Source organism: Lutjanus erythropterus, chromosome 15, assembly GCF_056507025.1.
Source record: "Lutjanus erythropterus isolate fLutEry1 chromosome 15, fLutEry1.hap2, whole genome shotgun sequence".
NCBI classification, from domain to species: domain Eukaryota; kingdom Metazoa; phylum Chordata; class Actinopteri; order Lutjaniformes; family Lutjanidae; genus Lutjanus; species Lutjanus erythropterus.
Window position 1 is genome coordinate 21,736,589 of NC_139331.1, and position 22,326 is coordinate 21,758,914.

The 22,326-nt window shown below is 36.4% G+C and overlaps 2 protein-coding genes across 2 annotated transcripts; both read right to left on the reverse strand.

The window, feature by feature from the left end:
• Window positions 1–234: 234 nt before the first annotated feature.
• On the reverse strand, window positions 235–10,912 carry rars2 (arginyl-tRNA synthetase 2, mitochondrial). The gene is made up of 20 exons (XM_084737361.1): window positions 10,754–10,912; window positions 10,505–10,578; window positions 10,295–10,397; window positions 9,110–9,193; window positions 8,918–9,018; window positions 8,772–8,827; window positions 7,937–8,020; window positions 7,743–7,819; window positions 6,887–7,045; window positions 6,627–6,733; window positions 5,336–5,431; window positions 4,866–4,926; window positions 4,210–4,286; window positions 2,893–3,017; window positions 2,428–2,495; window positions 2,197–2,306; window positions 1,194–1,289; window positions 982–1,056; window positions 768–831; window positions 235–412 (listed from the first exon to the last, which is right to left on the reverse strand). Exons 1-20 carry the CDS (start codon window positions 10,787–10,789, stop codon window positions 326–328), a joined length of 1,740 nt encoding a protein of 579 aa, XP_084593487.1. The 5' UTR covers window positions 10,790–10,912; the 3' UTR covers window positions 235–325.
• Window positions 10,913–12,950: 2,038 nt separating this feature from the next.
• Window positions 12,951–18,781, reverse strand: akirin2 (akirin 2). Its single transcript, XM_084737268.1, has 5 exons — window positions 18,258–18,781; window positions 17,234–17,368; window positions 15,286–15,435; window positions 15,118–15,189; window positions 12,951–13,620 (listed from the first exon to the last, which is right to left on the reverse strand). Exons 1-5 carry the CDS (start codon window positions 18,427–18,429, stop codon window positions 13,610–13,612), a joined length of 540 nt encoding a protein of 179 aa, XP_084593394.1. The 5' UTR covers window positions 18,430–18,781; the 3' UTR covers window positions 12,951–13,609.
• Between the last annotated feature and the right edge of the window lie 3,545 nt (window positions 18,782–22,326).

The following is a 22,326-nucleotide window of genomic DNA, read 5'->3' on the forward strand; positions in this document are numbered from 1 at the left end:
TTTCAGGCTTTTACCATGTTATCATGTAGCCTACACTTAGTTACCAGTTTATTCAGTGCACCAAGCCAAAATTAATGCTAATACAACAAATCCTGCAGTAAGGTTGTCAAACCTTTTTTTCAATACCATGTTTAAAATTATATAAATTGTATAAAAGTAGTTAGTATAAAACCAAGTCTGTGTGAGTGGAAAACACCTGAGACAATATCAGGAAAAGAAAAATGCTCCCGTGGCGAGTTCAATTAAGGAAGATGATGTTATTTTGAAAATGTAAGGCTTTCTTTTTATTTACAGTACAGTTTTAACTACAGCATTGAAACAAGTTTCACATTTTATCAACCGGTGTGATGCCGAGAATCCTCATCCCATTGGCCAAGACTGAGCAGGCTGCGCTGAACAGTCTGAACCTTGCCTGTTGACATTTAGCAAATGAGATGACACTTAATTTTTTGAATATTTATATTTAATTTAGGCATAATCCTTTTCATACAAATGAAAAGATTAATTAAAAAGAAATAAAACGTAAGTTTAATTCACTCATTACAACTTCACTTGGTCTGGTATGACCAGTGTCTTATGGTGGCTAACGTTAGCAAACTTGCTTGCTTGATGATTCATTAGATTTGGAAATAGTCTTTTGTAGCTATGATAATTACTCAAATGTATTGGTCTAGGATGATGAGGATCAAGTGACTGTACAATGTTGCATCCTTGTTGTTATTTAAAGGAGAAACCATAGATGAGTGCATGAGTGATTTTCTCTGTACCTGAGCGACATCCTGAGAGCTTCCTTTTACCGGCAGCTCTCTGTGTGCTGAGGCGATCAGGTGGCTAGAAGAGATTGGAGAGGAAAAACATGAGTAAACAGTTTAATTCCCGCATGTGGCCAGTACCTTTATGGTTACATGGACTGCAATGAACCAGGTAAACAACGAGTGGCCACAGTTCCCAACCCCTCAGGACTAACATCCTGTTCCTTACCTCAGCTTAAGTAAAAAGTTGACGAGGTGTTTGGGTTGCAGATCCTGGGCTGACTGGTACAAAACCTCATCATAGCTACAAACAAACAGAGCAGATCATGTAAAACGTGAAGCAAATATTAATTATTGACAGCTTCTTTTACTGTCTCATATTTGACAACATGCAGAGGAATAAAAGGGATGATGACAGGTTTTTAAAAGTGATTTGCTTACCGAAGGAGGTGCTGCAGGATGGTGATACTCGTCTGTTCAAGCAGGAGGGATGGATCGAATACACCTGCTTCTACGCTTTCATTTCTCTGTATTAAACTACAGCAAGAACACAACAGTAAAAGTGTGAATGAGCATCCTGTTGGAGTACATTTGTATTAAATACCGTACATATATGGATTTATATTTAAAAAATAATATGTTGTTTTAATGTTTTTTTTAACCTTAACACAGACTTAATCCCAGTAGGGACTGTGAGGGGTCAGTGTACTAACTGGCTTGTGATTTACATTGCAAACAAACACTAAAACAACAATGGAGACCTGGTAATTGACATCAACTGGTGCAGTGTTTAAAATAAAAACATGCTTTTGCTTCTTGGTTGTGCAAGCCTGAGCACATATAGTTAATAAAGTACCGAACTTAATTTGATTATTTCTATTTTATTCCACTGTTACTTCTACTCCACCACATTTCACAGACTTGAAGCTACTTTTAACCCTACTAAATTCTTCTGGCAGCTGTAGTTCATTGCTACTTTGCAGATTCAAATGGCAGGTTCAGAAGAATTTGTCTTTTTTGTCTTTTTAGTACAAAATGTCTTCTTTGTTACTTAAAGGAATATAGTTCTTTCTTTCTTAGGGATAGTGCATATTTGTAAACATTATTGTAATAGTCCCTGGCCAGATATGAAATTGACACCCTAGAATCAATAAAAAAAAATAAAAACAACAATAATCACGAGGTAAGCCATGTATGTTATTCAGAGTAAAGCAGAACACAGATATGGGTCACAATAAAACGAGCAAATCACATCTCTGGGGAACTGACTATTGTTTTAAGACAGACTGGAAAACTGTGAACCACCTTTTAAGTACTTAGATTTAGCTCCATCTCAACGAGTTACAACAATGAAATAAAGCATATGTGTTAATGCATTATTGGTAATAATCCAAAATATAAAATAAATAAAAACAATGCAAGGCATTCCACTACTAATACAGACCTGCGGAGTCGAGCATGTGTGTACTGGAGGAAGACTCCTGTGTCTCCCTGAGCCTGCAGCATCCTGTCCCAGTCAAATGTGTAGTCTGACAGCAGGGGGCCTTTGAAGTCCTGAAACAACGTCAGTGGAAAACATTCAGTCTCTTTTATCACATTAAGAAATGAAACTGGTGATAGTTGTATATTTGACTGAATAGTAAAGTACTGGATGTAAACTTTAAAGCCAGCTCACCTGGACAATCAGTGCACTGATTCCCACTTTCTCTGCTGTGTCCTCTGGGTTGTCCATTTTCTTTGTTGCTGTGGAAAGACAGAGAGCTGCTGTCACTTTTATCCCCAAATACAGGTTCATTATTCCCACACTGGATAGTTTTCTTAGTAACATCATTCATATTTCAAAATGCCTCCAAAATGACTGGTATTCAGGAATGGAACGATGTCTGTCCTGTATTTATTTTTTGCTGTTATGTATCTATGTTTTGATCGGAGGTGATGTACAGACTGTGGCGAAGAAATTTCCTTGTATGAGGACAATAAAGAACCTATCTATCTATAATTATACTCATGTATCAAAGGTCCATTTTGATGCTTGAGCACTCGAGTATTGACTGCATGTAGAAATTTAAATACTAGGACACGTCATGCTTTTAGCACAGAGTCATGTGTGTTCACTGCCTGAATGTGTGACAGACTTTACTTTTTGACTGGCTCATGTTGTGCAGCATCCTGGCACGAGCTTCATCCAGCACGTCCTCCAGAAACACCACCTCACCGCTCCTGGTCTTCATGCCCCGCACCAGGCCAAACGGCACGTGCTGACACCTGCAACGAGTAGTGGAGTACACATTTATTTTCTTTACTGCAAGTAAAAGCAGTAACACACTATAAAATACTCCGTTACAAGTAGAAGTTTTATATTCAAACAGTACAGGTACTCATTACGCAGAATGGCCCTTTTCAGAGTTAATATGATTTTACTGAATGTTGACACTGGCGGTGGTGACACTAATGTGAAGTACTTTATAGACTGAGCATTTTGATATATAGCAATTTATCATATTTTATAAGTTTATATGCTTTGAGAGAAAATGTTTATTTCAACAGTAGCAAACAGATGAAAAAAAAAAACGGAGCCAGGAGAGGTAATATTCAGAGAAAAAAGATGCAGGATTAATAACTGTTAGATATAAATTATCCTGACTTTGGCCAAAAAGTACAACTTTAATATCAGAAATTATGAGTCTTTACTCACAAATATATGACTGTATAATCTCAGAAAATATTCAGGTTATAACTTGTATTTTATTACTTTGTTTTTCTCATAAATGTATGGTTTTCATCTTGGATGTTTTTCTTAAAATATTACCCCAATCCCCTGGTAACATTTTATTTTTAACTGACAGTGGCCCTGATATGTCAGCCAAAGTAGCTGGCAGACATAAATCATCAAAGTAAATCATATTTCCATCTGAAATGTAGTATAGTTGAGATATAAAGTAGCATAAAATATACACACAAAAACATTTATAAAATGCAGATAAAATACTTGAATAAAGCACCTCAAAATTTTCTTCAAATGAGTAAGTACATATACTTGTTACTTTTCACTACTGCCAGAAAGAGACCCAACACTTTACATGAGTCAAAACACAAATGTTTCTAATTAAAACAGCTGCCTGTGGTGGGCGCGGTGCTGATTAAATTAAGTATCGCTACATCCGATTTGATGCATGTTTCTGAGCTTGGTTACAAAGTGTGAAAGACATACATCTCAGAGAGTTTTTCTATAATTTTTGACCAGAACATTTGACGAATTTGATTTTAATTCTGTCTTTAAAATAATGTGCATTTCCATTAGAGAGTGAAAAGTAACTTATCAAAGGCATTTTATAATAATACAATTCTTTAATCTCTAAAAGCTAATTAACATCTGTGATTAACTAACATCAACCAGCTTCCATTAAACATGTTTTATGTTATGTGTTTGGTCACGTTCAGATATTTTTCCTTCTACCTGTCAGCCCAAGAATGTCCCATAAGGAGCAGGATCTGAAACAACTGGTGGAAATGACCCGCTTGACTTTTATCTGTCTTGAAAAGAAAAAAAAATTCAGATGCAGCAAACTGATGAATATGGAACAATAGAAGGAAAAGACAGAATGTAAAACACACAAGCTAGGAAATCAACTAGTGGAGACAAATCTGGTACAAACGTCACAGACATTCAAATCAATGACTTTCAGACTGGGTAAACAAATATCCACACATCCATTTTGCATTTTTGTGTTTGGAATCAAGATATTAGTCATATTGTTATGCATATTTGTTTCTGTTGCCAACAAGATTGATAAACACATTTGTTACATGAGATGCTAGTTATGAAAAGTGAGTAGTTACACTGCCTGCAGAGCCATAAACACAGATGACACCGGCTGTGTGTATTTGAGTGCACATGCATGAGATTTATAAGTTAGCATAATAAACATCCAAATAATACCATAAAGCTGCGCTTCCTGCCCCATATGTCAAGAGGAGTTCATTCATAATTTAAATGCAGTCAAACAGGATAATATATATGTGAAGTTACCCCATTATGTCTTTAAACGACAGCAATGTAACAATTTAGATAGTAAACATAGAGCGCTTGAGTGTGCAGTTCAGTTTCCTTACCACATAAATCATCTCGTCAAAATTGTATTTTTCTGTTCGGTCGATAGCCGCAGCAAGATCTCTGAAATGGAGAAAATGGAAAATAAGTGATCCCTGCCACTTCCACCATGACAAAAATCATGATTTATGCATTATTCATCTGATAACTCAGCTTTGCATTCCTCTGTCATTTAAAATAATCTAAATATTCTCTATTGCTGAGGAATCAAAGCCATTTATTTGCCATTTATAACACAATACAGAAATGTCAGTGAAATGAAAGTTGTAGCCAACTTACTTTTAATTTATATGTTTAATATTAAAATTTTAAAGATTTAAGTGGCATTATGTAAACTTTGAAACTGTGGATCACTTCGGTACTTCACTACTTCAAAATTCAGCGGTGGCATCAGCAAGGTTCGCTCTGCCAAATGAAAACATGAGCTGAGCAGAACAGTCTGGTTCCCAGCCTGTTTCCTGCTTGTACTGACCTGGTGATGTAAAGAGAGGTGCCGTCACTGCGGAGCACTGTACAGACGCTGCTCATGTCTCCACCAGGGGAAAGATCCACTACACCTGTTCCTTTCCTGTAAATACAACAATTACCATGAAATTAAGTCCATGTAAGCTCCAGGTCAGCGGGTTGGTAATCTAATAATGCATCAACATCAACTGCAATAAAAGAGCATACATTCAGTTATTATTATGAATTATGTGAAAATAAAAATGACTAAAATCTGTCTCCATCTCATCTCTGAATAGATGTTAATAAATATTATTAGTGCTCTCTGGTGGACAAATTATGTAACAGAAACTGTGGCTGTGCTCCAAGTCACATACTGCAGCTGCTCATATATACGCCGCAGTCTACGGCACAAAATATAAAGTAAAAAGACAAAGTAAGCGATTTGGAACGCAGCTAATGAGCCATCATCTGTCTGTGCTCTGTCTGCAGTTCAGTCCGTGTGACGAACCTTCTGCTGCGTAGAGGATTGTGGATCAGAGGAGCCAGAAAAGCAGAGCAAAATGTGACCAGATGCAGTGTGGCATCTTGGACTTGTTGGCATACTGCATTTGACATATAATTAGGGCTGCAGCTAACGATGATTTTCATTGTTGATCTGTTGAGTATTTATTTTTTCTTGACTGACTGATTAATTGTTTGGTCGATAAAATGTCAGTTAATAGTGGTTAATTTAATAGTTAACAACTAAACCATTAATTGCTGCAGAACTATGCACTATACATTGAGATATAATAAATCTTTTCTAGCATACTCAATAGTATGGTAGTATAGGTATTAGAATGCACCCACTGTTTCTAAAGTACCTCAAACATATATTTGGTATTCCTGTACTGAAACACACGTGCTCCAATAAAGACCAGAGATAAGCTAAAATCAGCTGATAATATTGGCCTGGCTGATTCACTTTATATAATTATTTATTTTTCCAGTAACTTCAATGTGCACTTCCAACACAAAATATAAGATGTAGTGTGCAACAAAGTAATGTGGACAAGAAAAGTCAACAAAAAAAACTGTCCCTAGCCAATACTTTCAACACCTAAACAGCATAACACACATCTAAAAAATCCACAGCAGGTAACTAAACATTATTATTCATTAAGTTCATATAGTCCAAGTATGTGGTCAGTTGGAACCAGTAAATAAACCAACTGGGAGCCGCCAGCTGACCTGCTTGGCCTCCCAACATGTTATCTTGTCCTGTCTGTCCTGTCAGTAACTGATTAAAGATCATCATCACTCAAACTGTCACATACTCAGAGGTTTTCAAGAGGCCTCGGCTCTGCAGCTGCTGCACCGCCTCCTGAGCTTGATCCTGGTGAAAGGACTCCCCAGAGTAAACGTCAAAGTGGACGCCCAGCCGCTGGGAAGAGTTGAAATCAATGTCAAATTTGATTAGAATTCATTACAACTTTTGATTTGTTTTACTGACACTTTCTTTTCTTCCATCACATGTTTAAGTTTCAGAGTTCAAGCCTCAGTTGGTCCTGCTGGTATTCAGTCCAGCTGGTTGTACCTTATAAACGTGCTGATACTCGTCCACGGTGATCTCTCTGAACTGTTGCCATAACGACACGGCCTCACTCTCACGCTGCTCCAGCTGTCTAAAGAAGTCTCTGGCAGCCTGTTTCATGTCCTCGTTGTGCTCTGCTTCCTTGTTCACTTGAACATAAACCTGCAAAACAAAAACACAAAATAAACCACCAAACTGCCTTGTGGTTATTGTTGAAGAAAAGCCTTTTTAACAGCAAAACTCTTAATGGATATTGAGTCTGTGGGACGGCAGTTTATCTTGTCAGTTACTATCTATGTCAGATTTCATTAACATTCACTTTTTTCATTAAATACACACAACATGCTGCTGTCTGCATTTGTAAACATCCAGAGACTCTCCCTGTAGAATATAGAGCTCTAGTTGTGAGGGTTATGAATGTAGGACGCTGGAAACATATGGACATCATTTAAACGCTCACCTTTCAAGGAATATGATTGGTCGTATAACGGTGGTACGGTGGGCATCTGACAAATTTACTTTACATGATACTGTTATTCTCCTTTACCTTAGTGTTACAGTTTATTATTTTTCGTCCTTCTGTCTACTGCTGTTTGGAGGACTGTCTTGTTGGTTTTGTGTTGTTGAAAGTGAAATTCAATAAACATTTAAGTCATAAAAATTCACACTCATTCAAGGCTAAAATTAAAACTGACACTGATTTTTAAAAAGCATTTTTTAACCACAAAAACTAAACTGAAAGAAGCAAACTCACTTCAGAAACTGAAACTAAACTGAACTGACGGTCAGGACTAAAAATGAGATAAAAATAAAAACTAATGAAAAATACAAAACGATAATAACTCTGATGCAAACTCACCTCAAACAAATGCTGTAAGGGATTCTGTTTCAGCTTCTCCTGACATCCAAACCTGCCAAACCCAGCTCCCAGCAAACCTGAAATCCAAGAAGGAAATCTGGTTTCATCAGGAAAAAGTCGCTCACAAGAGTAGAATTTGAGTCTTTATGAGACCAGAGGACGACTTTTGAACACACTGCACGTTATGTACTCACCAAACTGCATGCCCCAGTCTCCAAGGTAATTCATCCGAATGACTTTGTGTCCAAGGGACTGCTTTAGGTTAGCGATGAAGTTACCTGGATACAGAGATTATATTTTTAGTTCAGTTGGCTGTTTTTAGTATCAATGCAAAATGTAAGTTGAAACAGTATAGATCAATTGATTCAAGATTTTTTGTGGCTGGCACCAATTTTGATGAAACTCTCATAAAGATACCTTGGCTGATATTAATTTTCTTTACACAACCTATCATATAAATAAGCATTGTTTATAAGGTTCACTTAAATCAGTTTTTAAACAGCCACTTTTGTTTAATTAATTTTTCAAAAACAAAAAGATAACAAATAATGACAATAATGCCATGACATTGAAGTTGGTTTGCAAAAGATTAAAATGACAAAAAGAAATTTAAAAACAAAGAGGAAAGGGTTCCTATTTCACATCTGACAAAATTTATTTCTCTAGTTTAATGAAAAACAGTAAGTCATGAACCCACTGTGTAAAGCTGGGTGAAAGGTAGGTTTCCATTTTAAAAGAATCAGACGTCAGGCAAGAAACAGAGCAACAGCAATACGATCTGCCTCATGAGTGGCTGAGGTTTTATTCGATCCACAATTACAAATCAAAAAAGTATTAAAGAAAGTAAAATGCTACTCTCTGGTGAAAAAAAACATAGAATGATGATGCTGTTTCAAAATATATCTTTGTTTCTTGTCATCTATAGGCAGACATGTATGATGCAATGAATCTAGTTTACTAAGGAAACATACATGCACATCAATAAACAAAGCTATTACTGAATAAATTAACTCAAAAGCCAAAACTCACCAATAATTGTAGATCTCAGGTGTCCAGCATGGAATTTTTTGGCAATATTTGGAGAGCTGCAACATAAAAACACATTGATTCGGTCTGATGATGATCTATAAGGATCAGACAGCCCATGGAGTGTTACAGACACCTATCAAACATACCTGTACTCAACTAATGTCGTTCCTCTCTTCAAAGTATTGAAAAGTTCACTATTCAACCCAAACTTCTCATCCTCCTCTTTTCCAAATGGCTCCAACATTTTCTAAAACAGATGTAGAAGAGCAGGTTATGTCCACAGTGGAGGCAGTCAAGGTTGTTTATTTCACCACAGTAGGAAAATCTAACTGACGAACCTGGACAAGAAGTTTGCGATTGACTTTAAAGTTGATCACACCACGTCCAGCTGATATGTCTTCCACCACACTGTCCTGCTTCAACTGAAAAATAAAAAGTAGATTTCAAGATAAACTACAAGACTGTGCGTTATTTTGAGTTCAGGATTATATTAAGCAGCAGCAATAAGACTTGTAGCTTTTACGCATGCCTATGGCGGATCATTCACAGTAAAAACTGTAGTTAAGGTTTTCTGAAGTGGGGTTGTATGAGGTACTTAACCATGGTCAGTGTATGATCTCCAGTAGATGGACAGTGTACGCTATTTTTAGAATATTATCACTGCTATACCTTGGAATCAGACAGAAGTTTTTGATGGGAAACCGACAGTATAAAAGCTAACTATCGCTCTCTAAACCAACTAGTCTCCTTTAAGGAAAAACAGTAATTTTACCTCACAGAAGAGTTGCTGGTCTGCTGCTGTCTCAATCTGTTAATCTGTGTTATTGTGTGACTCTATTGTTTTAAAGGGTTACTTCAGATTGAAAATCACACAATAATACAAACAAATTAACCATTCAAGAGAGCGGTAGAGTAAGATGATTTTACAAATGGAGTCTGGCGGCTTTGGAAAGAGCAATATTTGGATTACATAAGAGCAGTTTCCCATTGAAAAAGGCTGTTTGATGGTGAAAATATTCTAAATATAACACACTGCTAATTTTTAGGTGACTAAAATACATGTTGCCGCTGACCCTGTCCACAGTAATACATTGCTTCTACACTGCACTCCTGCTGTTTCTCCAAACTGTAGGAGTGCCAACTGCCATCTACTGCAGCTAATACACAGACTATCAATCAGTGCCTCATACAACTCTGCTTCATATAATCTGAACTATCCCTTTAAAGTCACTTCTATTGCATGGTGGAAGGAGGAAGGCAATTATAAGTTTATTTCAAAGCATGGACACGTCTCTGTACTGTAAGTCTGTTTTTGGTGATCATCCTCTTATGTTTTTGTATTCAAGATTTTTAACAGCAAAAAAGGTACAATTATGTGAACAAAAGATGTCTGTAAAATTAGTGTAATGAAAAGACTCCTAATTTGTTGTTTCTTTGCCTTGTCGTTTTTTGTTTACTTCATTGTTAAAAGATTACATTTGTTGTAGACTTTACCTGCCCTTCCTCAAAAAATCGTTTCTTACCTGAGAGGCCAGGTTTTCTGTCTGCAGCTGAATGTCTCCACTGGAGGGTAAAATCCCATTGACTTGTAATGTGCTGATGGACAGTTTGAAGTCAGCAGTCTGTCTGAGAAGGACAAGTTCAGGGAGATTTAACAAACTGATGAGAGGACAGACACATCTGGAGCATCACTTGTCAGAGGACGAACAGAAGTAGTGATAAACTCACTTAACTGTTTCTTAAAAACTGGAACTGCTGACAGAGCTGGTATGAAGGCATCCTCAGACTGCTGCAGTGTCCTGCCCAACTACACACCAAAACACACACACACACACACACACACACACACACACACACATACACACACAGATAAAAGATTTCAATAAACACCAGAGTGAGGTTATGCCCCCTCCATGGTCAGGGCATGTTGCTAAGCTGCATTAGCATACTGTGTCATCTTTCAGGACTTTTAGCGTCATTACCTTTGCCGCTATTCTTCTTCTGAAGAAACACGCCATGTCTCTAAAACGTACAAACAGATTATAATAATAAACGTGTGGCAAAATGAGCTACAATCAAATGCTGTATGATAACTGTTCACATTGACTTGTTACTGTACTTCCTCCTTAGCCTCCCCACTTCCTCTCAGCTCGTCCAATCACAGGCTTCGTTCGCTAACAACGTCATCAACTAGCCGAGGTTCGTTCGATGATACTTACCGGTGCTCCCGACTAACCACTTGACCTGACTCACGTATCAAGTGTATTTTTTATTTTCATTTCATTTTTTAGTTTTATTACAGTCAGTGATCGGACTCCGTCACTGTCGCACAAATTGATAATACAATAATTGATAATACAATAATTCTGGCTAATGGCTCGACTGTGCAATACATGCAGCATTAATATTTACACATTTTTATACCGTATATTTCATCGTGATGCACATATTTGTACAGTTTTAGCTTTGTTATTTTTCTTTTTTCTTCTATACTTTCTAAATATATTGTTGAGCATACTTTGATTTTGAGGCACACATTTTTATTATTTCTTTCATATTTTGTCATTATTATTATATTACCACATATATATTTATGTACTTTTTCTATTTTCGTATAATTTCTCTGTGCTTATATATCCTATATCGATTCTTGAATGGGAGCATATGTAACGTGATCCAGTTTCCCCTCAAGGATCAATGAAATATTTCTGATTTTTATCACCCGAAAAACCGGTTTCAATTCACCCATAACATAAGCTACGCAAGATTAAATAAGATAAAGGTCAACTTTATTGTCACGTATACAATTCTACACAGTCCAACGCACACTGAGATTCAGTCTCTGAATTTAATAACGTAACATAAAAAGATAAATAAGTAGCTAACTATCAACGTTTGTCAGTATTTACAAGTTCAACAACTCAAACTCTGCAGGGTGCGGCTTGATCGAACGTGATGGTGTTTCCCTGACAACATGATCGTAAGACGTGTCATCAGGATTTAAATCTTACGTTGCTAAATTCTGATTGGTGGAAGAAGAGTTCCATTTCACTTTCACACAATCAACACTTCTGTGGAGGAATGTTTAATCGTGTCAATAATTCTCAGCAGACTCAATTTTCTTCTACTTGTATGGATGGGTTTTTAAAACAATACATTAAAACAATAAATAAATTCTTATCTTTTAAGAGTGAAACAGTGAGTGATATTAGTGGTACTGAAAACATGACATGAGAATTTAAATGAATCCAAAACTTCGTTATTTTACTCTGAACACGTCTCATCAGAATGACCACAAAAAGAACAAGAGTTAGCAACATCCACATCTGGTTATTGTAAAATTCACTGGATAAATTATTGAAATTAATTTATTTGACTTTGCTAGGAATACAAAATTCATTTGGTGAGAGCCACGATCTAAAAGCCCACCTGTTGTTGAGTTACACCTTATACTTAGGGTGCTGTAAATGTGTGAAGTTACCAAGTCATTAAATTGGTTATTTTTCCTTACATTGACACTCTTTGAGCCATATTGTGGTCATGTATCTGCTTCATTGTGAAGTCTTTCAGTAGCCTGGATCTTCTCAATTTATTGTAACAAATCTCTACAGAAGAAACACTCCCAATCATATTGACATTACAGTCACAGGAAGGATTTATCCAAAATAATGGGGACACAAAGAGACTGTTATTGGGACATGTACACATTTTTCATGTTTTCCACACTACAAGCCAAATTCCACTCACCTGCGTAGCCCTTGGATGGCAGCATATGCCCACTGACAAAGAGAAAACTGTAAAGGTAATTTGCTTTGTGTGATCCCTTAATATGATTGCAACAACTGTGCAATTAGGGCTGCAGAGTTATGAAATTTACCTTTGCTTATCTACAGTAATGAATTCTACAATATTCAAGTTATTAAAAATGTAGAGTATATTTCTGGTTTATATAGACTTGAATGTCTATCAGGACATCATTTTGCACAATAAAGCATTTGGTAAACCAAAAACACCCTTCTACTTTCACTCCTTAAGGGTCACTGTAACTGATAATAGAATAATACCTTATACCATAATAATTTCTGACACAGATATGATAGTTTCGTACCACAGCATCTCTACTGTGGAGACCCCAGCAGTTGTCCCAATCTGAAAAACTGTAGCAAACCCAAACAAACATTTGTGTAAACACTTTATTCTTTCACTTTTCTTGAATCAAAGCCCCTTTATACCTACAGCAAGTAAAATCATGAAATTTTGATACAATGAACAATAGTCAAGCAAAAAAATTAAAAAAAAAAATACAGTGTATACAAATGCATTGGCAGTAATTTGCCAGTACAGTTTAAAACAATGCTGAAAAAAAAAAAAAAAAAGCCAAGATGCCTGTTCCTGGAGTCCAGAGTGAAGGCGGCCTTGGTTTGTCCACTCGTCAACGTTCAATCCCTTTTTTAAAAATGTACATATAGAGAAGCTGCACAACTAACATCCTCTCTGTGAAAGAACTAAATTTGACAAAAATAAAATAAAATCAAAAGGCCAAGTGTGTGGTGGCAGTCAGCCTTTTTACGAAGGCATCAGAACAAAGCCAAATAAATATGGACACGGCAGTTAAGAGGCCACTGGTAGAGTCACAGAGAGTCCTTGAACAGGTTGGCAGCAGGAAGCCCTCCTAACTCTGGCAGACACAGCAAACGTGGATGCCACTAACTGATGCCTGAGGCAGTGAGTCCACATAGAGGCGATATGGCACAGCTAGGAGAAAAGTCCAACTGGACCCACTGAGTCCCTGGAGGAGTTTGCAGCAAATGATTTTCCTGGATATCAGACGCTGACACTCAGGAAACATCTGTGGAGGACAGACCAGGTAACAGATCATGAAGACACTTCGGTATTAACACATTTCACATCATATCAGGAGATTGTCAGTCATCACTGTGACTTGTACAGGAGTGTGGGTTCTCCCTCTGTCAGTCAGGGGAGTTCTACACTCTTAAGTATAAAACACCTTCTAGAAAAACAGAAAAATCTCTCACGGCCTCTACAGAATCTGCAAACTCACAGCTTTACTAGATTTCAGGAGGTTCCCAAAATCAAAACATAACTTTGTAAAAGGCCACTTCATGTTTTGCTTAAATCACACAGAACTAAATGAGTGCACTTAGTAGATTGCAGATCCCCGTCAGGCAACAGATGCATGCAATGCCACAACTGCCAGATACAACCAACAGAGTTACAAAGTTTTGAAAATGTTTTTGTATGGTATAGAGTAAAAATTCAGTGCATATATGCACTAAAGGGTTTTTTTTTCTGCCATGCACTGGAAAGCCCAGACTCAGATTCAGTGAGAAGCTACAAAAGTACCAAGAGCTTAAAACAGACTTTTCTCTGCTGTCCTGCACAGACATGAACTGTGGTTTGAAGTTTAATTTCTCTCCAGCATCTCTGTCTGCTATATCTGCTTTATTTTACTATTTAATATTCACTTTTAACTGACAGAAATTGTGTTAAGTTACTGCTGATGAAAACCCAACATTTCCTGATTTTGCTGCTACTTAACAAGGAAAATCTTAAGTTAACACAACAAAGGACAACTTATTGTGAAAAATTTCTAGGGAAAAAAAACCAAAAAAAAAAACCACTATTCACCACAACTACGAGAGGTCCTTGAGCAACCTAATTGATTTAAATGATTTTATTTAACAACAAAGAGAAACACTAACCCTAGGGTAAGGTTTTCATTACCACAGACCTGACTCAGCGGCTTAACTTGAATAAGACACTAGCATAAGCTGATTGTGGGACATTATAACGATGACTGGAGACACTGAAAACGCTGTATTCTTACACTATGCAGGTGAAAATACTGGATCGTGTTAGACATCAAGTCTTCTCCTTCACATTATTACATTCCATTGCACTACACTGTTATTTGTGAAGTTTAGCGACAACACCTTTAACAGCAAAAAGCTACAGTCTTCTGGGCAAACTGAACAGTCAACACGTGCGTTAATCCATACGCAACACGTGACATTGACACAAGAACAGTAGAACCAAATTCAGCTTTCAGTGATCAATGAGCAAAAATGTTGAGCAAAAAGGTCCACATTTTAAACATTTGGAGCAGGATTTAAATTCAGAACTGGTACTTAGAACACATCTTTAGTCTGTACTAAAGCTGTACTTAATAAGTAAATGCTATCTCCAGCTTTTAGCAGACAGCATGAAGATGTGGATCTCTTCACATTTTAAAATTCATTAACAACAATATGACAAATGCACAGAGGTACATTTGGTAGAGACCATAGGTAAGCTAAGAGTGTTTAGCAATAATAAATATACTTACAGCTTGCAGGCTGCTCCCCAAACCTTCGCATCAGTTGATCATGTGTGAACTTGACGAACGCGTCATATTGCTCTGTTGGAAGAATAAACATTTATTGGCATTGGCTTTCATTATGGTTTACTCACTATAAATTCTTTTCTATATTCCATAGAAAAAAAAAAATCATACCTGCAAGCTTTGTCGTAAGTATCTCGTCGTACTCCTCACGGATTTTGTCCTCTCGTTCTTTCAGTAGTCTTTCACAAATCATCCCGACCTGTCTGAGGGAGAATAGAGGCTGCTCTTTCCTGGTGGGAGACGAGGCACCCGAGGACGTACCTGACAGGGGAGAGTTAATACAAGACAGACGACATTAAACACTGCAATTGCACTACAACTATGTCAGTCTCATATTACAAATATCACACTGCAATCAATCAACCTCCATGCCAAGCAGGTATGGCAGCATATTTATGAACAAATGTGCATTGTGCACTAGAGCTGTCACCATTCATCATCAATCTGCAATATCTGCTGTGCACTCGTTGTAGGAGCGTCAGTGCATTTTACTTCTTCAGGGACTGAAGTTGATTAGAAAAAACTTCCATGGCAAAAGAAAGTGAAAGGATGAGAGGGGCTTTCCATCTCTACTATTTTTTCCTCCTGAGGAGTTAACTAAGGATACCAGATTTGTTGGCAATACAAAGGGTAAAATCATCCTAGCTTATTGATGTGAAAGTGGATTGATACATCAGTCAGTAGCAACTAGGTTTGCCAAATCAAATTATACTCTAGGAGAAAATGGCTAACAAGAAGGCAATGTCAGACAAAGTGACAAAATGGCCATTCAGTCTAAATATCACACAATTAACTTGTGATCTGGTGATCTGGTTAATACAAGGTTTGGTATACAAACTGCATTCTTACAGCTTGTAGACTGCAATTTAAAACAGCATTTACATTCTGAGTTCAAATGGGGGGTTGATGAATTTGTGAAAACTAGTCAATGTCCTCATTTAAGGAAACATTTGCTCTTGCTCTTTTCTGGCAGAAATCCAGTCAGCTTTGTTGATAAATGTAGTCAACTGAAGCAATAAATTCCTCAGAGAATGTTATCTTAACTCAGAATACAGATTTGTCTTCATATTTTTGTCATCTAGACTCACAAGTTAGTGACTAAGCTTTTCACTTAATAGAGACTGAGGACAATCTCCCAGCTTTGTATGTCAAAACTAGGTGCAAACAATTAAAACAAGTTATAAAACAAACAAACAAACAAAAAAAACTCCATTGCTGAACACATCGGGTGTTTTGTGTTTACTGAGGAGAATGGGGGCAGAACATCTTTACTGGTAAGGCGTGTCAATGAAAAAATGCAAGGGGTGTAGGTTTATCAGCAGCTGTTTTCACAACCATTCCAGCAATTATCTTGGCGGTGAAATCACTGACTGTTAACGCAAGACTATTTGTCACCTAAAGCTATGTTTTAGCCAACAAAGTAATAGCTATAGCTCAGACAGTAATAATACGACAACATGGTCATGAGCTTCACAAACATATGTGCAATGATCATGTTAGACATCAAGTCTTCTCCTTCACATTATTACATTCCATTGCACTACACTGTTATTTGTGAAGTTTCGCGACAACACCTTTAACAGCAAAAAGCTACAGTCTTCTGGGCAAACTGAACAGTCAACACGTGCGTTAATCCATACGCAACACGTGACATTGACACAAGAACAGTAGAACCAAATTCAGCTTTCAGTGATCAATGAGCAAAAATGTTGAGCAAAAAGGTCCACATTTTAAACATTTGGAGCAGGATTTAAATTCAGAACTGGTACTTAGAACACATCTTTAGTCTGTACTAAAGCTGTACTTAATAAGTAAATGCTATCTCCAGCTTTTAGCAGACAGTATAAAGATGTGGATCTCTTCACATTTTAAAATTCATCCTGGTATATGAAGGCACAGCCAATTTGGCTCAATGAGCAGGGGAGCTCTGCTGTCTTGGTTAATATAGCATATACTGAGAAATGTATTGCTTCAATTGACTACATTTAACATCAACACTGACTGGACATCAACCTGAAACATGCCATATTTTTCCTTTAAGATGCGCTGTATTAACTACCTGGTAGAGTGGCTCCACTGTGAATGCTCTGCAGGTCTAGAGGACAGCAGCCATCCGCTTGCTGGAAAGCACTGTCCAGGTGTCGTCGCTTCTGCAGCCGCTTGTACTCCTGTTTGATGTTGTGCAGAATTTGTTCTGAAATACAAAAAAATTGCTCCATTATAAGTAACATCTTCGCACAGAGATCCTACACTTGTCTGGAAACAAGGCCACCGCCAAATTCACAAATATGATCTTTTCATGTGACCTCACTGGTGCGACCTGGCTGGTACATCATGATTTCAGACCAGAGCTGCAACAATTAATCAATTATTAAATTACCACCAATTACTTAGGATAATAAATGAATTTTTCTAAGTCATATTTTGATATATATCTCAATTCTCTTATTTATCTTTTCTAGTTTCTTTATTCCTCTATGACAATAAACTTTTGTGCTGAGGTCAAAACAAGACATTTGACTATGTTATCTCAGGCTTTAGAAAACAGACATTTTGCACCATTTTCTGGCATTTTATAGCCCATACAACTAATCGACAAATCACAAAAATAATCAACAGATTAATCTTCAGACACTTAAAGGGCAGCACAAATCGCTCTAAAATGCAGTGAGCATCAAATACTACAAGAAGCACAGCATCCACATAGCAACAAAACAAGCCTTAGATAAATCTTTCCTTCACACACTTTACTTCCCCAAACCACTGTAAGATCATACAATAAATAAATAAACCATTCATAGAAAGTGATAGCGTATACCTAATTTACAACTGAACAATAAAGATTCCCATTAAATCGTCCACAATACGTTGCTCACCAATAGGCTGAAATGATAACAAGATAATCATTAGACCTGTCAAATTGCCTCTGGAGTTTGGTTTAATCAACACGACAGACACCGGTACACCTTGGGGAAATGCTAATGGCGTAAACGCTAACTTATTTCAGTATGCAATTGTGACTAGTTTTGTCATACTCGACTAGATATCATATTGACATAAAACATTGAGATTTAAAATCCTACCTGCGGTGAGTCTGGACGACACTTCCCCGAACGGTGAGGGCTCCATACGCAGATATTTCTGTGGCGAAGAGACTGGAGACATGATCGGGGCGCACCTCCTCCTTTTAGGCGAAGCCGGGCTCATTAGTGGATCAAAGTCAAGGGTCCTTTTCAGAGTAGCTCCACAAGCCATCACGCCGAACTATGTCTAAAAATCTAAAATACAAAACCTAAAAATCCCTGTTACCGAGGAAAGTCACTAGCCTGGGCCCCGGTCTGTGCTACTAATGCTAGCTCAATTTAGCTAGGTCAAACGGCAGCAGCGATTCCGGGCTTCAAACAAATACGCACTATTTTAGGCTCTCGTTGCCTTTTGCTGATAAATCTCCTATATTCTAGGTCACCAAGTTTACCCTGAAACAATCTGGACGAACGACTTAAAGGTAAATTTGGAATAAAAGTAGATGATTTTAGATTTTGAAGCACCAGTTCTGAGTGCTAACTGCAACGGCTCAGACTAGCTTACCTATTATTTCGTTCTGTTTGATAAGATACGAGCATGCGCAAGAATACGGGCTCATGCTGGTACTTGTAGTTCTTATTCCCTATCGCACCCATTCATTTTAGTACCTTAAATACTACATCACCCGAAAACGTTGGAATTGGGCTTTTTTCAAATTTGTTTTGTTTGCTAACAAAACCCCCTAAACCACGGCGAAGTTTCAGTTTCACTTAAAACCTTGACACAACAACAGGAAAAAGGGAATTTTAATGTATTTCTTCAAAACTCTCAGTATAATACTTAGTTTATTTTCAGACAATTATCTATTTAATCTGTTTATTTCTCATTTTATTTTTTTGTTGTTTTAACTGCAAGTCTAGGCCATTTTTTCTTTTGTCTATTAATTTTGAAGCTTTAGTTGATATAATTTTAAAATATTTTTCAGACAGTAATGCACCCAGTATAATTTTTCCTTAAATTCCCTTTGAATAAATGATTATTAACAATAACACATTTAAGTTATTTATCTGTATCTATATAAACCTATATACTGTTAACAAATTCAGTTTTTCTGTTTATGTGCATTTTCTTTTGTTTTATTTCACTCCTGCTTTACCAATGTAAACATGTTTCCCGTGCCAATAAAGCCTCTTTGAATGCAAATTAAGTACACTGTATCAGTGTTTAGCTTGTTTATTTGAGGTTTTGAGGAAAAAATAACCATCTCATCTCAACCTCTAATTTGACTCATAAAGAGTGTATTATAGTTAATTGGAAACAGAGGCCAAAATACAACTACCGTACAAATAAAACTTTATCTCTTAATTTCTTAATTTAATTTAATTTCTCCACAGAATTTGTGATTGCAGAATCAATTAAAAAAACAGGTCTGTAAAATTCGTAGCTAACTAATTGTCTGTTGAACATGTTCAGATTTTAAAAGAAAATTAAGTTTTAAAAATATGAATATTTCTGCAGTTTTCAAAGTATTTATGCATATTTCAAAGTATGTAGTGCCATGATGTTGTATTGATCAAAAGAGATTACTTGAAACTAACTTGTTTTCTGTGGCTGCAAAAGCTGTCTGGCTTGTAGTTTTTGGTTTGAGAAAAACCCCCACCTCTTCAACACACACCCAAAAGTTTCAGCTATTTCCCTTCTATTACTACCACTTCCTCAACCACCCCTGCACACACGCACACACACACATGCACACACGCACGCATATACTGAACTGAACAAAAATGGAAGCGTATGTGTGAGCCACGGGCACTTCAACACTTGTTCTCCAGACAAAAAGCAAAACATTTTATATCTATGATAAAATAGGATGACTGCACATTTTATGTTGTTATCTTCCAGTGCCAAGCTGGAAAATTTATTGGACAATAATAATAAATAATAACAAAATTCTAATCTTAAAAGGAGTTTATCAATTGAAAAATGATATCATTGCTTCCCCAGAGCTGCGTCCATAGCAACGGTCTGTTCTTCATAGCAACAGTCTGGCAATGCTCTGCTATACAGAACAGACCAAGTCAAGATCAAGTACCTTCAAAAGCCATGTAATAAGAGTTCTTACGATAGTAAAACTCCTGGACTTTGGTCCCAAGTAGCGCTGCAACAAAAGGTATTTTTTCTAACTGATTATTCTGCCAATTTCATCCAGGCATTTTACCCAAAATGGCGCAACCTAAGACAAATTGCAACATAAACTCAATGGATTTTGTGTCATCAGTGTCTTCTGGAATAAGAGAAAAAAAGTCTTTTAGAATTGTATCAAGGGAAAGTGTTGAAAAAGGCCTAAATATGATCCTGTAAACATACCTTTTTTAGTAAAGATATATTGTGAGAAAAAAAACACAACAGAGAATCGGATACATTTCTTATTAATTACTTCTAAAAGTCTCTTTGTAACAATTAAAAGGTTCTAATGGATCCAAGTGGTGATTCAAAGGTGTTTCCTAACCATAGCCTTTTTGCTTCCTAAAATAATTTAAATCACCATCACTATATTAATATACTTTTTTAATAAAATTAAAAATAAACTGACACTAATCCTTATAAATGTTGGCATTGATTTTAACATAAATTAAAAACTAAATTATTTAAATATCACTTGAAATAGCACTTTTATATTACTTTCAAAATATTTGTTACCTCAAAATTGGTAAAAAAATAAAAATAAATAAATAAATGTTAGCCTTAATGATAACCATTAACTTAAATATGTTAGCTTTTAAATAAAATTTGTTTTCATCACAAATATATTGCAGGAAAACAAACCCACTCTATCATTTTGACCCACCTTGTGCACATTTACTGTACTGCAGCCAACATGTCTCATGTAAAGAACAGTCTCTGGTTGATTGTGGACAGCACTGAACCATTTGTGTGAACATCTGACAAGAGGACAGGCATAAACTAACTAACAACTGAATCTAGTTCCAGCCAATGTTTATTTATTTCTGTGTTGCATTCAGCCATGGACACAGCGTTTCACACATGGTAGAGTAAGCCGGCCTCATGGCTCTCATGGATTGGAGTATTTACTAGATAAGTTGACAAAATCCCTTTGGCATCCGCGTGAACAGATGTTACAATTTTCCTATCCCTCCCTAAGCCAAGAGATGAAAAGACCAGAGCAGATGTTGCTGTCAGATGATGCTGTGGTCGCCATTTTCTTGCTATTTGTCACTTTCACTGTAACAACAAAGTCATTTAGGAATTTTATGGAACCAAGAAGAAGTTTTATTTTTTCAGTTTAATTAAATGTAAAGTTTCTAGTTTTTATTTTAACAACACTTCTTTCAGTCTTTTGACTTGAAGTGATGACTTGAATGTCTATTCTGTACAGGCCTCAATCAACTAATTAAATTAATCTTCTAAAGAAACATCAGCATATTAGCAGACTTCCCAGCATGCATTGAGTTAAAACTCTCCTGAGACCCTTCTTTTTATATTATAAAAAGAACATAGATGATGAAAACTTTCTGTGTGTCTCTCAGACACTTTAAGATGAGTCATGGTTGCTTGTTTAATGGAAACACAGAGAACCGTGATGAAGGTCAGTACTGAATACACTTAAACTTTAAATTTTAAAAATTCACTGGAAAGAGTTTAGAAGTTTAGAAAAGTCAGAAGTCAAGGCAGCTTATTACAATAGACTTTTGAGTTATGAGTCCAAGTAAAACTACTAATTGTGAAACAGTTTTACAAACTATCAATCTTTTGTTGAGATCATTTAATTAAAAAAAAATATGTTGAGAAGTTAAAGTGAGTAATAGTATATGAATATTTTCAATTAAAACCATTTATTTTCAGGCATTTTTAGGCATTACAAATAAGGCTCACAGTTCAGTGCGGACAATTTACAACCTAAACATTCAAGTTTAAGTAAAGAAGAAAAGTGAATTATCTCAAGTAAAGATTATAGGTCAGCAAAACTTCTAAAAGTTTATTTCATTTTTACAGTGTGTCAGTGTTGGAACAAAGTAACTCCAACAGGAGCCACTGAAGCTCTAATTTCTTTGTGTGAAATGAATAACTAATTTTTCAAACTGAGAAAATGTAAAGGGAAATCAATTT